This window comes from Manacus vitellinus, unplaced genomic scaffold (assembly GCF_001715985.3).
Source record: "Manacus vitellinus isolate BGI_N305 unplaced genomic scaffold, ASM171598v3 scaffold_1_pilon, whole genome shotgun sequence".
NCBI classification, from domain to species: Eukaryota; Metazoa; Chordata; class Aves; order Passeriformes; family Pipridae; genus Manacus; species Manacus vitellinus.
This window is the reverse complement of record NW_021939396.1, coordinates 22,781,565-22,795,811: the sequence shown is the minus strand read 5'-3', so window position 1 is coordinate 22,795,811 and position 14,247 is coordinate 22,781,565. Positions and strand designations below refer to the sequence as shown.

General features: G+C 41.0%; 1 protein-coding gene across 2 annotated transcripts in view; it reads left to right on the top strand.

The window, feature by feature from the left end:
• Positions 1 to 9,243, top strand: part of ESRP1 (epithelial splicing regulatory protein 1) — a 33,507-nt gene extending 24,264 nt beyond the window's left edge. For both annotated transcript variants that reach the window (XM_018078447.1, XM_018078451.1), the window contains exons 14-15: positions 7,513 to 7,618; positions 9,134 to 9,243. In XM_018078447.1, coding sequence (XP_017933936.1) covers positions 7,513 to 7,603 — 91 coding nt within the window. In that variant the 3' untranslated portion in view covers positions 7,604 to 7,618; positions 9,134 to 9,243. The remainder of the gene's footprint in view (positions 1 to 7,512; positions 7,619 to 9,133) is intronic.
• Positions 9,244 to 14,247: the final 5,004 nt, after the last annotated feature.

The following is a 14,247-nucleotide window of genomic DNA, read 5'->3' as shown; positions in this document are numbered from 1 at the left end:
ACTTGAAAGCTACTGCTACAGGGTATGCAGTTTTAAAACAAAGATGAGTCTTGCTGTATTTATTGAATTCTAATGCCATTTTTATCACTTTTATGCATTACCTTTAAAACCTCAAAAGTATCTGTCAAAGTCTATACCTCTAGTAGTAAATTTATAATTTGTACTTTGTTAAGAGTACTTTAAATAGTGCAGTGGAAAGAGGAGCTTCTTACTCAGTGGGTAGTGTGCTTGTAGGACTCAGCCAAAACATGATGTGGAAGCTGAAGACTGATGTGGGTTCAAACAAACTGGATAAATTCCATGGCAGGAAATTCATTGTGAGTTAGTGAATACATAGAAACCACACCTGGCTCAGGAAGTCCTTGAACTGAAAATAACTAGAAAAGTGTTCTTCTGTTCTGTCTCCTATGGTAAATTCTTGTGCTGTTGAACTGAGGTGTGTAGGAGAACTTGTTCATTCACACCTTTGTAGTACTTGTCTTGAGATACAGGCACTGCTTGAGAACGTGGGCCTGTTCTATGTGTTTCTAGCTGTATTCAGTTGTGCTGGTCTAATAGTGGCTAGGTTTGGGTTATCTCCCTGTTGTGCCAGTGTGTATATGGTTCTCTCTCTTGGAGTGGTTTAAATTAAAAGGTCTTTTTATGCAATAATGGTATGATTATGATATTTCCTGCACAAGGAAATACAGAGTAATCTTAGTGTTCTCATCTGTCTGCTTCCATCTCTTCCTGCTATGGATTAGGTGTGGTTTTTCTTGTTATACACTAATCAACTTGTATATACATGTGCAACATACATATAGCATTAATATTTATGTATGCATACCTACAGAAGTATGGGTGTGTAAAAGTAATACAACTAAGGTTAGAAAAAACTCACTTGTTCTCTGTGATGGATCAGATCCTCTGTAATGATCATCATGGAAAACAAGTGAGGCTTTTTCCTACCTTGGTCATTGCTCAGGTCTATATTGAAGCACCAATAAGTTAGATGGAGTTTAAAACTGGCAAAGCTAGAAACAAGTAGGCTGGATCAGAGCGGTAGTAGTCAGAGCTGCTGCCAGCAGCTTTGTTTGTGTATCTCTGTCTGGCTAACCAGCATCACTTGACAGAACTGGGTTAGGAAACAACCATATGTGTATTTAGCCTGGGAGCTTTGTCACAGATGGATAACAGCAGCAGCCAGAAACAAAACCTCTTCATCAGCTTAGTTGTACTCACAGCATCATAGCAACACTCGGAACCACGGCTCTTAGACTCTTTGCACTCTTTTTTGTTATTATTATTGTACTAACTATGTCAGCTTGGATTGCATGAGATCACATCTGCAGTGAATGGGCTCCCTGGGCATAAAAGCCTACTGGTGGCTTTCAGTTGCTGTCCAGCAGATGGAGTTCACATGTTTACATCAAGTGGCAGAATCTGGAACTCTTCATTACCTATCCTTGCTCATATTGAGCTGGTTTCCATCATGAATTTGTCAAAATAACTTCAACTGTTTAGTTAATGGCGCAAACTTGTCACCGGAATGATTTCTTGGGTGGGACACTTAATGATTCACTTTTGTAAATGAATGTAGCTTGCCAAGGATTAGAACAGCAGGGGTGCCTTGAACTACTACTGTATTTTGTTGGAGGAGCAGTGCATTAACAGGGAAGATTAATTGTTGCATGCCTCCATAGACTGTCATTATCCCTTTGTTCGTAGGTTTTAATTAGTAAAATTACCATGGTGTCTGAAAAGCAGCAGAAAGGTGGGTATCTGTAGGATCAATAGGTATCTGTATATCAGGATAGTAAAATTATTTAAATGAAAAAACAAAATGAACTCCACCTTCCTTCCAAGTTGGTAAGCCTGTAAAAATGTTTCTGCTGGTAGCAAGTGTCCAAGACTTACTCAACCCACCATACAAAATGGCACCATGGATTCTTCCTTTTGTTTGTGTAACATACTGAATCACTTGACTTTCAGCTAGCAGCTCTCACTGTTGTCTTCTGACTTTTCCTCTGCTAGCTGGTAAAACATTTGGATTAGTCTGAGGGATTAGAACATTGCTCAAGTTTGCTGCAGAGATCAGTTTGAGTGTAGTTTTTCCTTTTACTTATTTACAACACAGTTCAGTGGTGGGAGAGATCTGTCTGTTGTGCCTCAAGGCATGTGTGTCATCTATGCAAGTGGCTCTCTTAAACACTGCAGTGATCTCAGGTTATTCAGGGCACAAAGATATATTGCTGGATACTTCTCTTTACTCAGAAGCAGCCTTCTATGGGGTGTGTTAAAAGTCCCAACACTACCCAGGGCAGAAAGTGTTTCTGACTCCATTCCCACTGCTTCTTGTCATCATGCTACCATCAACTTACACAGCTGGGAAGCTGTTTGCTGTAGTCAGATGGAGTGGACAGCAGGTTATCTGATTAAATGTGGGGAAGGCATCTGTACTGAAGGGGCTTTTGGTGTTTCCAGGGGTAGAGTTGGGTTGATCTTGGAATAAAGCTCCTTAGACCTGAAAGCTTTTTTTTTAGTCTTCCTTGTTGAGAACAGAGTCTGTGATATTTGTCCATGATTAAACAGCAGCCATGGGGATCTAAATGTTTCTATTTGATTAACAGATGACCTGATGGTTTAGTGCTGCTACTCCTGCTATTTGTGAAGTTACATGACCTTTCTTTAAATGGATACATTTCAGTCTTGGAAAAGGAAAATTATTCTGGTTATGTAAATACTTTTGCTAATAGCATGTCTTGTTAGTTTTTGTGAACAAAGTACCATGCTAAAACTTTCAACTTTGGTAATTATACTACAAAATTCACTAGTTTTGCTTCTCTCAAACTTTTGTATGAACCACTTCTAAAAAAGCCTTATAGTAAAGCTGCATTTCCTCCTGATTTGGGGCTGCTTTCCAGCAATGAACATTATAGGCATTATGCTGCAAGCTTGTGTATATGTGCACATTATACCCATGTCCTGTGCCAGCCAAAGAAGTAGTTGAAAATCCCTTACAGTCTCTGAAAAAATCTGCTGTTCACTGGATTTTGGACTGATCTGTCAAAATGGATGATGTGTGTCCATTGCTTTTTCTGGTCCTTCTGCTGGCTTCAGTCAGAGGATCTGACTTTGGGGTGCTGCAGAGCTGCTTAGGGTCTGCTGAGCTTCCTAGACCTCACAAAGGGGGAGATAATTTAATCTTGAAATGCTAGTGGATGAGTTAGACAAGTTTTCTTTGCCTGCTAGTGTTCCCCTGTGTATTACAGTGAGGTATATGCAGTAAGACTATCCTGCAACACAGGACCTGTCTTAGAGTCCTGAAATTAATAGAAGCTGTCAATCAGTAGCTTGAGAAAAGGTTATCTTCAGTATCTGTTGTCACAAAGCAGAAAATAGTTAATACTTAACAAACAAAAAATTTTTCAAGACTACAGAGAACTAAGTAATAGGAAAAACAGGGATCGAAAATCTGCAGGGAGAGAAATGAAACCTCTAGATGGTGTCTAGGCACATATCTGCTCCTGTGTGCAAATAGTGCTGGATATGTCTGTGGTTCTGTTGATTGACCTGCAAGATACTTGGCAGAGATCTGAAAACCTGCTTGGCTATGTGTGCTGACTGCTCCCAGCTCACACCCACTTGTAATATAAATCACAGCTTCCTTCTGGATATTTGTATCTGTTAAGCAAATGTATAATGGAAAAATGTTAGGAAATCAGGAGAGACAGTGATCCTCAATGTTTCCACATACTTTAGTGATCAATGTTTGGGATCCCTTTAAGGGTATAGATGCCAACATCAACCTTTAGAAGATGTGAAAACTTGTTCTTGCATCCAAAACTGATTTCTGAAATTTAATTATGTTTTGTTTTGAGGGTCTTTGGAGAATACAACAATCTCAGAAATATTGATTGGAAAAAAAATCCAGTCTACCTGATTAGATCCAAGAAGGATCAATTCATAAGGAAAAGAGGTTTGCATTGGGAAACAATTTCAAGAACTGGATAGGTATTAAGAGTTAAATCCTTGCACTGCGTCATTATATAGTGATATGCAACTACGAAGAACAACCGTAGAAATTCTGTCTGACCTGATGTAAAATGTGCAAGTATTTGTTCCTGAAATTTGTTTAATTAGGGAAGATAGACTGGAATGTTTGTCTTGTATCCCTCTCTGGACACTTTTCACTTTTCACACTACCCATCTCCTCTATCGCCTGCTTTTCCATCTGGAAACATGACCACTCTAAGTCACTGCTGTTTCTCTAGGAGGTTGTCACCCCTCAGACTGGGGGTAACACAGACCTGGCTGGGAGCAGTCCCGAAGTTCCCTAAGGGAATTGGAGCAGATAACTCCCTTAGTCTAACCTGTGGCTGAAGCTGTTACCTTTATCTCCAAGGTGGAGTTACAAATTAGCAAGTGCTAATTACCATTGCAGTGCAGAGCCAGCAGGCTGAATAGCTAGTTTTGAACAGGTTTCCATGTTCCTTGAAACAGAGAAAGACCCTGTAGAAGGAATGATAAAAAAAAAGGGGGAGGAAGAAAACTGAAAGGGAAGTGCTCTTGCCCCAGCAAATGCTGTCCCACCAAAGCTGAGGGGAAAGCATATGGAAGCACAACAGCAGGGCCAAGTGGCTCAGATGGTGGGAAAGCTGTTCTCTGGAGCACCAGGTAAAGCTGTCATGGCCACTACTGCAAGTTCTTGTGGTCTGTCTCTCAGCAAAGGGAGGCAGAGGAACTTCAGTTTAACAGTGATATGTCCCAAAGACAAGGGCTGTAGCTGTGTTTCAGAAGGAAAGCAAGATTGCCCAAGGAGTCTGTCTCATTGTTTTCTGGTGCTTTGTTTGGGTTTTTTGTTGTTGTTGTTTTTGGAGGGGGTTGTTTGATATTTGGTTTGGTGGTGGTTGTTTTTTTTTTTTTAGTGGTGATACAAGCTACCTCTGTATTGACTTACTAAATTAGTTTACTTAAGAAAGCTGCATCATGGTCTGCTTTGGGGACTGGGCTCTTTATCCCCACTAATAAGAACTCTGCAAAGAAAGCTGGCAAAAGGTCTCTTTCCTTACTCTTCATGTTAGTTTTGGAAGTAATGGGATTGTTCTCATAAGAATTCTAGAAAAACTTAAACTACTCTATATCTTAAGTTCTCTGTTACCTCAGATGCACAAATTATCCTTTCTGGTAGCCTCAGATGGCTGGCCAAAAGGACCCAATGTTAATGACACTCTTTTTATAAAGCTGTGCAGGTGCAAATAGGCTCGAGGGGTGCATCTTGCTCACTAAATCCAAGAGGAAAATAATTCTCTTTTTTTATTAAATGTTACATATATATACAAGTGTCTAGCAGTAGATGGATAGTCATGTGGATTACATGGCATTTTAGCAAAAAGAGGATATTTTCTGGAACTGCCAATTCAAAACAAAACAGTTAAGTAGCTACAGTTTTGTGGCAATTGGAACAAGGCTATGAAAGACCTGACAAAGAATATCAAAGCTTCTGTCATCTACAAATGGAGTATTTTGGGCATAAGAAAAGAATTTTTATTACTCCTGAATAAATTATATTGTTGTGGCATTAATATTGCTTTAAAGCAAGACAAGCACGTTTGTTCATGGCACTGACCTTTACTATCCCACAGTTGCCATTGACCACAGAAGATGCTGTGTCTAAAAAGTCCACGAAACAGAAGTGAATGGAAGCAAATACTGCCTTGCTGGCAGCTCTGGAGAGTTCCTCCCTCAGGTATATTTGGCAGATAGGTAATAGAGACTGTTGGCCTGGATCTGACATCCAAGCTGTGGATGGACATATCTGCCATGGGTTCATATCCTTACTCTGTAGCTACTTTAAAAAAAATGGGGTTGGAGACAGCATGTGATGGCAATAAGTTCCAAAGCTGAATGGAAGGGGGAAGACTTACTTTCAGCCTCATTAGTGTCATTAGGTGACCCCTGGATCTTGTGTTTAAGAAACTGAGTAGTACATAGGTATATTGACTGTGGTAATATTTTTTAGGGATTGGTATGGCTATTAATATCATGGAAAAGGCATGCAGGAAACCATTAGTGAGATGTGTTGTGATGAGTTTGTATGAAAATGCTACTCTCTACAGCATAAAACCTTCCTACAGCTGTTTTTCTGACAATAGGCTCAAAATTGATAGAAATGATTACAAGTCTTGTCCTTGGCATCAGACTGTCTCTGCTGTTTAGTGAAGAATTATTCACAAAGGTACCCAGGAACACAAAACTGTGGAGATACAAAAGCGTTATAAGCAGTTCCTATGGAAAATGGAAAAAGCAACTCTCCTAGACACGGATAGTTGTTCACGATGTTAAACTTCATTGAATTTCATTTGCTTTGTGAAACCCTTTGAAAAGATTTGTTTGAAGAGAAGCCACAAACATGTTTATGCTGTGTCCAGGAATGGCTTTTCTGCTGGATTTGTTTGTCGTTTGCTGTGAGTAAACTATCCCCTTCGATACTGTGCTCCATAAAGATGACCCAGGGCTTTGCAAATGGTGGGAACTTAGGGCAAGACTGAAAACTGGTGAGAACACATGCTTGGAGGCAAATGCAGCTACTAGACTTAGAAGCTGCAGAGCACTCAAGAAGATGAACTTTAACTTAGAGAGATGGAATATAGGCTAACACTGTAGGTCTCATGGGGAGTGAGGGAGGAGTCTTCCACAAGGCATCTTGGGGCAGTAGCCTTTGGGCTAAAGTCAGTCTTCATAAATATCATTTTAGCTAAGGATTTAAACACAAATATAAGCAAGCAAAGGGAAGACTGATAGTGCCCAGCAGAAACTTTCTCATGATATTTTCATAGCCTTGAATTTGGAGAACGGAAGTGGAGGCAGTCTGGGAACTACCTTTCTAGTGTAGTTTGAAGAGGTTGTTCTGGGTTTAAGGAATAACATGAAAATGGTGATGGAAATGGGTAGGTGCTTGAAGCCATACTCAGGAGATAGAACAAAATTGTCAAGGTGGCTCTGAGCAAGAAGTATGGGCTCTTTGGGGAATGAGTTTGTTTCATTGTTTTTAACTTTCATCTTAAAATTGTATAATAAGTAGGAGTAGCCAGTGTCATCCTTCAGTATTAGGACAACTTGAAGGAAAAGTGTTCTATGCAAATCTTCCAAGTAGTGAACTTGTTAACTTTTCCCTTAGAGACTTTGAGAATGTGTGTGGCTCTGCAGGAGATGTGTTTATCTCTGATCTCCAGGGACACTCTCGTGAGACCAGTCAGTTGTGACTGCCAGGGTCTGGAGGCAGTGATCTTCAACAAAATACTGTGTGCACCCCTGTGTTGTGCTGTTAGAGGAGGCTGATTACCCCAGTGTGGTTTCTGTTGTTGAATTGCTCTTGATGCCGTGGTGATGGAAGCATTATGAATGTCTAATTGTGACCTGAACTTTGTCTGCCCAGGGCTTTAAGAAAGGTTGAGGTTGCATAGCCAGCTGCTGGCTCTCTTCTGCACTAGTTTGGCTTCTGATTGCTTCTATCTTAACTTGTGTTTGTAGTATGCAGCAGAGGATGGACTTGTACACACAAATGATCCTGCCAGGACAGTGTCCAAAGAATGGATTTGCATTTAAAGGCCCCAGCAGTTAGACTTCCTTAGAGAAGGTAAGGATATGAACCCCAGGAGATGGGTTTTGGGTGCATCATAGTGTTTGCTTCAGATAACCACCATATTCAACATAACTTTTCATTTGCTGCCCTGGGAACACAGCTAGTCTCTTTCCTATTTCTAGAATGTCATACTGCAGTGTATAAAGCCTTGGCTGCTAAAGCCATCATTTAAAAGGTTTTGACTACTCCAGTCATTGTAAGGGCTGCTGCTTTACATGCTTCCCAGGGCTTCAAATGCATGCTACTTCAAGCTTTAATACCAGTACTGAGAGAAAGATCCTCAGAGACAGTTTCCTCTGTGGAACAAAGTGCAGAGATGATGTTACTTCTAGCAATGCACTAGGATGTAGTGTTGGTTAGGCAGAATGAGCTACCTTCTTAGGTAACTACAGAATCTGATTTCTAAGCCTCGTGCTGATGTAAAATTGCAGCAATGAAGTAAACTGTGTTTGTATAACAGCAGCTACTCTCTTGCCTTTGTGAGCTTTCTGATCAGGCCACTTGAGCCTTTCAAGCTTGGTTTACTTGATCTTCTGTATAGGAACTGTCAAAGGGTAAAGTCACCCAGAAAGCACTTGTGCAGAAAAATGCAAGTTGAACTGCAAAGCAATGTATTAGTGACTGCACCAGGTGCTTTATCATGTGCTGTAGTCTCAGAGGAAAGTATAGAAATATATTTATGAGAAATGGTCCTGTAATCTTTAGTCCTTTAAAAACATATAGTCAAAGAACTTTTATGCCCTTTTCTTTCCTCTGTTCATTCTTCAGCTTCCCCTCAGTCTTCTGTTTTGTTCTCCTGCTTTTGATGCAAAGGTAACTTAGCCCAGGGTATAATCTACTTCTGGGCAGAATCTTTACCTGCAGCATCACCTCACTGTCACCTGCTCAAAGTGTGCTGCTTTTGCATGTGCTTTGCAGAAGTGACCATCTCAAGTAGTTGGCTAACAGGCTGGCTTTTGTCTGGGCTGATAAAGTTGAACCCCATCCCTATAGCTGACAGTCTGAGGCCATGATTAGGTGCTCATTAGCATCCTGGCCTAAACTATGCTGCATAGCTTCCCACCCCGCAGCTGTTTGTCTGTGGTGGGTGTTGCCATGCAGTGACCAGGCTGGGAAGCTGATCTAGCTGGAAGATCCCATGGGGGTTGCCTCTTAATCTGTTTTCAACAAGTTTTCAGCTTAGCTGTGTGAGTACCTGTGTTGGCCCAGAGATGGGAAGGTTGAAGTGAACAAAGCAGACACTGAGGGACAGTAATGGCATTGCTGTGTTGGAGTTGACTGTAAAACTTCACCTTGAGAGGTAAAAGGTCATGTGATAATTGCATTAATTCTGGCATACTCCTAGTGAAGCACTGTTATCTTAATAGGCAATGTCACTGAAATCCTGTGTGTGTAAGGTGAAAACTAAAGCTTTGGGTTCTTCAACAAATATTTGATATTTTGGAAATCAAAAAATAAATATTTGCTTTTATCATGGTGTTCAGTGACCTGCACAACTCTTTTGTGCAGATTCCTCCACCCTTTCTGATGTTTTGAACAAACACAGCGAGCATAGATGGAGATTATCATTACATTCCCAGTTTTACTGCTTCTCAAGCCAGTTGTGCTCAAGAGAAAAAAATCACCAGAACTCTGGAAATCAGCAGATGGATCTCTAACTGTGTTCAAGTTGATGCACAGTTTTCAAACATGCACACACAGACCACTAAGCCCTTCATTGAGAGCACAGGTATTGAAATCATGGAAGTCCTTGAGGGTTTCTCCTTGATAAAGTATTCAGCTGCTCTTAACATAGACATAGTTTAGCCTCAACCTAAAATTCTGACCTCTTATGTTCTTTGAAATAGCAAAAAAGTCTTTTTTTGTCTAATTTTGCACACAGTTCTGTTTTAATTAAAAAAGTATTTTACAACCTCTAATTGTGCACTTGACATTTTAATAAAAAAAAACTGTTGGTTTTTTTTGGCTTGTATATATGTCTAAATTGTGCAAAAGAGGCCTTTGTAAACTTTATATGCAGGCATATTTTACACAGTGCAGAAATAATTAGGAATGTAAAATGGATTATCTGAGGGGAAAAATGCTGTAACTTTGTAAAAGTATACGTGTGGGATGTTAAATGCTTTGTCTCTGATTCTTATCTTGTATGCTTTTTCATATGCACTCAGGTATTTAAATTTTAAAAGGCTTACAGGAGTATGCATTTTCAAACTTTGCTCACTCTGCTTAGTCAGAAAATGAGAAATGTAGTTAATGTCTCTCCTGTGCTACTACTTTTTATTTTTCCACTTCCTGCTCTACCCACCCTGCTTGGTGTTTGACAGCCTTTCATGCAAGAGAAGGAATTGTGATCTCTAGTAAGACCCAGCACCTTATCTGCTTTAAAGGAGGGTTGCTCATGGATGGTAGTTTGAGCTTAGTCTCTCTCTGAACTAGAGCAAGTAACCCAGCACCACAACTGTCACTCTTACCAGAGAAATCAGGTGATAAATGTGCTCTTACTTAAATAACTTTTAGCAGCCTCTGGTCTCCCTGCCTGCCCTGAGACTGGGCTTCAGGCTGAGGGTTAGATCACTATGTCTTTCCATGGCAATTACACTCATCATTTCTACTGAAGAAAGGGGGAAGGAAACCCTGAAATAAAGAGATTTGTAGGGCTAAAAGTTGCAAAGTGGATATGTTCTCTGGCATGTTCAAAATAAATATTGCAGAAGTGAGGGCTGCAAGCACTTTGGGTTTGTGGTGCTTAGAGTCCTCCTGTATTTAGTTCCCATGAGCCCAAATCCACAACAGTGCCTTGCTATGTCTGAAAGGAAGTAAAGGGGAATTAAAAAAAAAACAAACAAACAAGGATGGTGGGGTGGCAAAGTAGGAAAACTGTTCTAGACAAGTGATAGTCTCCCCCTTTCATTCTTCCCTTATTATTTTTCACTTCTCTTTTCAATGTGCCACCCTCCCCCACTCACTACAGCCATAGTAATCTAGATTTACATTTTCTCCTGGCAAACTATTACACTCTGAAGTATTTGACAGAGCCTTTTTTTAAAGTCACTGTTCTGTAAGCACGAGTACATCAAACATGATTTATTGGCGCAAAATATTTTTAAATGGTATTTCTAACTTTTCTTTCTGAGAAGATGGTTTTGCCTTTCATTTTGTAGCATGATTATAAATTAATAGTTATGCATTAGCCTATATAAGCCACTGGGGCAGTGACAGTGGAATGGAGTCTTCACATATTAACTGTGCAAATACAGACACGGAGTGAGTGGATGGGAAGAAGTAGTCCAGAAAAGGCTTGGAAAAATAAATCACAAACTGAATGCAACAATAATTAAATGCTTCTGAAAAACAAAGGCATACTTTATGTTGGGTTACACACATGGGCCTTTAGTTTGGGATGTTTTCCAAGTGTTCTATACAGTGCTGGTAAAACTTTAGCAAAAAGTTATAGCCAAAAATTGCCACAAAAATTGCAAAACGTGGATCAACTGCAGAGCGAACAGAGAGATTGTGAAAACTGCTCCTGGAGGCCTGCTGAAGGCATTGGGATTGCTTCATTTGGTGAAAAGGAGACTGCGGTATGAGAACAGTATATTAAAGATATGGCTATGAAGAGAGAAGGAATAAATTCTTCCCATTGTGAATGGGACTAGGAGAGAAGGGATGGAGTTACAGAGGCAGATTAAGGGATCAGAACAAACCTTCTTATAGCAGCAGTAGTTAAATACTGCTCTGAACTGCCTGGGGAGGCTGCTCAGTCTCCACCCAGGTAATCTTTTGGGACTGATTGGCCAAGCACTCATTAGAGATGGCACTGGTAGAGCTGGTCCCACTGTCAGATGCAGACGTGGACAAGATCTCCTCTTCAGGTCCCTTCCAGCCTTGTTTGTGGTGATACTGCTTTCTTCTTAGGACCCTGGCATCAGATGTTAGCAAGTGAACTGTACATCTTAATATACAATATGAGCTGGGGATTGTGTTGTTTTTCACGAGCTCTCTCATATTTGGGAGTCTTTACACTCTATTTTCAGAACTGAATTCTTTACACAGTTTTTCAATAACTGTTTTAATTGATTACAACTGGAGTTCATTTAACCTAAAGCTGAGGAAAATAATATTCCCTCATTATAATGGGTGCAGGTTTTAGAAAACAGGCAAACTAGAAGTTATGTGATTTCTACAAAGGGGGGAAATGTGTGTATATTCTGTTTTCTTTTTGCAAAACTAGCAAAGCTTTGAGATTTCCCAACTATCTCTGAATATCTCCATTACTTCAGTTAGGAGGTTCTCAGCTGGAGGCAATTTTATTTATCTAAGAACAAAAGCCTGAAACTCCATCAGTAAAGATGAAAGTCCAATTCCACACTCTAACTTTCTCTGAGATTAAGAGTATTGATTGAACTTGAGATGTGAATCTATTGCTTGTTGGTTTGGATGTGTAAAGAATATGTAATATGAAGGTAATAACTGGAATTAATCTGAAAAAAATATGTGAAAATATATATTGTACTTTCATAAAGACTATATTTAAAATTATTGTGTTACATGGAGAAAGTTTTTCTTTCCTTTCTTTTTCCATGCTTCCACCTGTCTCTGTCCTGTTCTGCTTTTCTGGGGGTCACCTCTTTGACCGTTCTGGAGCTGGGAGAGCATAGATCTGGGCTGTGCCCCTCACAGGGGGAGTAGGCCATGCTGGAGAGAAGGGGACGAAAGGTGCAGTGAGAAGACCCAAAGCACTGCCCATCCTGTGTGAATGCTACAGCACTGCCCCAGAAGAGAGGACGAGGGGCTGGCACGGTCCTATCCCCAGCATTTCCTGTCCAGCCCCTACTTCTTTCCACTCCCATGCTCAGGTAAGGAGCCTGGGTGTTTGCTGGGCTTGCCACTGCCTTACAGCAACGGGTTAGGTCAGTGTATGCTCAGACAGGCATATTCAGCTTATGGATCTGCACAAACTCCTTTTGTTGGTGTTGTTTTATTGTCAATTACTTGAACAGAGATGCAAACAACTGCTCTTCCCTGCATCCTTGCTTAGAAAGGGAGATGAGTGATCCTTCTACACACCATAGGTCAAAGATGGGCTACTTGACAAACAAGCCTGGGCAGTCAGAGGAAGCGTAAACAAAATAAGTTTGCTTTCACCTGCCTTCACTACCTCTGCCCTGCTTGGTTTGCGAAGCTGATGGAAGGTCATGCTGTACTGAAGGAAACAAAGGAAAAAGAAATTGTTTTCATGGTGTAAAAGGAACATGGTGATAAAAACTGTTCTCCTGTGGTTCTTGCATGTTGTGTGGCAGTTACTTGGTATAGTAGCTGCATCTCCCCAGGGGATGTGTAATCCTGTCCTGCTGTGGGAGATCCTGCAATGAGAGACTTCAGTAGCAGAGTTGCAGCAAACGCTGCTGAAAGGACATGTGACCAAAGCACTGGCTACAGAACCAAGCTGGAAAACAGCTGAAAAAGCATTGTGGCTGCACTGAGAAAAGTTATTGAATACCACCCCCACTTCTTCATTTAGTGATGTGAGAAATGTGGCTGCACCCATCAGCCATGGGCTTGAGGGAGAGGACTGATTGAATGGCCATAACTGAGCAAGGAGCCCACGTGAACTCCAATAAATCATACCCTGACTGGCTGTGACTGCCTATGAGATATCTGAAACACAGAAATATCATACCCAAACTTGGGGCTTTTTTTCAACTTTATCATTTCGGTTAATGAAACATGTCACCTCTGCCTACAAAGCATGCCCTCATTCATAGCCCAGGGCCATGATGTCATAGCCTGACAGCAACCCCCTTTGAAAATCCCTTCCTCCTCACCAGCTATGCTTGCACCAAGCCCTGTGCAACCACACACCACTCTGAGACCTGGGCATGGCTCTAAGGGTCAAAGTGCACCCATGGGCATAGAGAAACAATGGAGATCTTTACTGCAATAGTTTGCTATTACTGGACACAGCTTGGAGTTGGATCAACAGCAGTAGCTGCACACAAGGAAGCCCCACTGCAGAGCCAGGGATGAGCAGAGAGTTGAAGTAGCACCGCCAGCAATACTGGGCTGTCACTAAAACATCACAGGATCCCAGGCAAAGTTTAGGGAAGGCAAGCTGGAGGCACGGTGCTCTGCTCTCTCCCTGATGATAGCACTAACACACTGAATTGCCCCACACTCAGCCAAGACTTCCTGTGACAGGTGAATGGGGGGCAGAAGCTTGTCCCAAGTGATGAGGTGACAACATTTCTAGAGCACCCCGCTGCTCATAAGCCATCTCTGGCAAAAAGACTCTTGCCACTACTCTAATACAAATCGTAGATGGACTATTTTTATTAACCAGTATCTCAGATGGAAAATACAGTTACAACCAGATGGGAAAAAACAGTAAGAAAGAGCTGATAGATGGGCTTCAACATTTGATTCTTTTTCAGGCAGCAATTGCAAAAATAGTATGATGGAATGACATTATTTCTCTCTGACTTCAGGTTAAAAAGCAGTCCATGTTCAAGGAGACTGCACTCAAAGTTTCAAACCCAACCTGACTTCCAAGCTTCAGGCAAGGTGGGTCTCCTTTCCACACATGTTCACGAATTGCAGCTGCTCTGCAGGTTCAATAACACCCT